Genomic DNA, 1,700 nt, shown 5'->3' on the forward strand with positions numbered 1-1,700 from the left:
TAATGAAAGAGAGTTCACTTTTGTTTACCATCAAAAGCTTATTGGTGGTCTTTGCCATTGCTGATAGCACAACAACAGGCTTCTCATCTGGGAAGCTGAGTATGAGTTTGGCAACTTGTTTCATCCTCTCTGCTGATGCCACTGATGACCCACCGAATTTCATTACACAAGTCAACTTTTTCTCTGTTTTGTTTAACTTGAAAGTCTCATATTCTTTTCTCTCTAGCAGCTCCACCCTTGCAGCTTCACAAGTAACTCTCAGGGCGATCATGTTCTTACAAGACGAATGACCCACCTTTCTAGAGAATACTCGAGCAGAAGATACGAGAGCTGAGAAATTCAGCCCCTTTGAGCCAACTTCATGAATCCTTTTTGAGTTTATAAAGGCGAGTTCTGGTGTTTTAACTCCGTACAACTGCACTGAAGCCGCCATTACTCAATAAGGGACGATTACTAGAACTCTGAGACGACCGAGTGTTGTGGTTTCGACAAATAATAGAGTATGCTTGTTTGGTACGCAAACCTGCAGCGATCCGTATAATCCACGGAAACCAATTTAATGCATGAACAATAGTTCCATTCAAAAAAATAAAAATAAAGGGAGAAGAAATGGCATGCATATATTTATATTTACCAGTTGACAGGGGCTCCTGATTGGTTGAGACACAACCACAAAGCTCCGTAGCAAGATGATATGAGGCAAGGCGCCAAAATGGACGGTCAAGATCCCAGGCTTAAAAAGATCAGACGGCTCAGGAGCGAACTCAGTCAGTCTCGGATGTTAAATGTTTATAGCCTGCTGAGGAAAGAATCGAACGATCATTCGACTTCACTATTATTAATAGGAATCTGCTTAATAATCCAAACTCTTGGTTTATGGTCACATATATAATATATACTACTACTGCTCGTCCTTTTAACCAATGGGTTTTTATTTTTAATTTTTTTTTGGGGTTGGAAAACGTGGAAAACTACAATTATATTAGTGAACCCTTAGGAGGTTGAGGGGGTGTTAGAACTTAGTAATGGTAAATCGAAAAAACGTGGCCACCTACTTATGAATATGTTTGGTTTAGCAACAGGATAACAGGTGTCATCAGATGTATCGTCAACAATTTTCACATTTAGTCGAGTAATATTGGATGCTTATGAAATTAATTTAACTAGAGGAATAGTAAGCCGTCGATATCAGAAACACACAAGTAGAGCTAGCTAGTGAACGTCCAATGTGCGATGAGATTAATAAAAATTGATGGTAAAGTTGAGTGAAGGAAAAAAGGAGCCATGCTAATCTCTTTCTTTATCGATCACGTACGTAATGGTCCAAATTTGTTTTACCAAATATCTTTCTTTATACAGAAAAAAGAAAGGAAAAAAGGAGTCATTTTTGTCTGTTTATTTATAATAATTATAATAATCAGGTAGTGGTTAACAATACAGTATACAGTACTAGACTACTAGTAGATATGAAACTGCGAGGCAGCGCGGGAACAGCAAGAGCAAGACACAGTGTTGGTTGTATCTTGTCATTGTATGAAGTATGAACTAATATGAATTGAGAGAGAGAGACAAGGCACACTGTTTGTTGAAGCTGTTCTCTTAACGGGCCCCATTGTATTGACATTGATGAATTCATGTGGCTTTAAGCCCATGGGCCTTGAGGTCATGTGGCATTCTGGAGAATAGTCAAGAGAATATGC

At 38.6% G+C, this 1,700-nt stretch overlaps 1 protein-coding gene across 1 annotated transcript in view; it reads right to left on the reverse strand.

Annotated features, from left to right (window-relative positions):
• The window catches only part of LOC104719444 (aspartokinase 3, chloroplastic-like), a 4,644-nt gene extending 3,732 nt beyond the window's left edge, over nt 1–912 (reverse strand). Inside the window, exons 1-2 of the mRNA XM_010437382.2 lie at nt 635–912; nt 5–523 (exon numbers count right to left, since the gene is read on the reverse strand). Coding sequence (XP_010435684.1) covers nt 5–433 — 429 coding nt within the window. The 5' untranslated portion in view covers nt 434–523; nt 635–912. The remainder of the gene's footprint in view (nt 1–4; nt 524–634) is intronic.

The sequence above is a fragment of the Camelina sativa genome, chromosome 10 (genome assembly GCF_000633955.1).
Source record: "Camelina sativa cultivar DH55 chromosome 10, Cs, whole genome shotgun sequence".
NCBI lineage: Eukaryota > Viridiplantae > Streptophyta > Magnoliopsida > Brassicales > Brassicaceae > Camelina > Camelina sativa.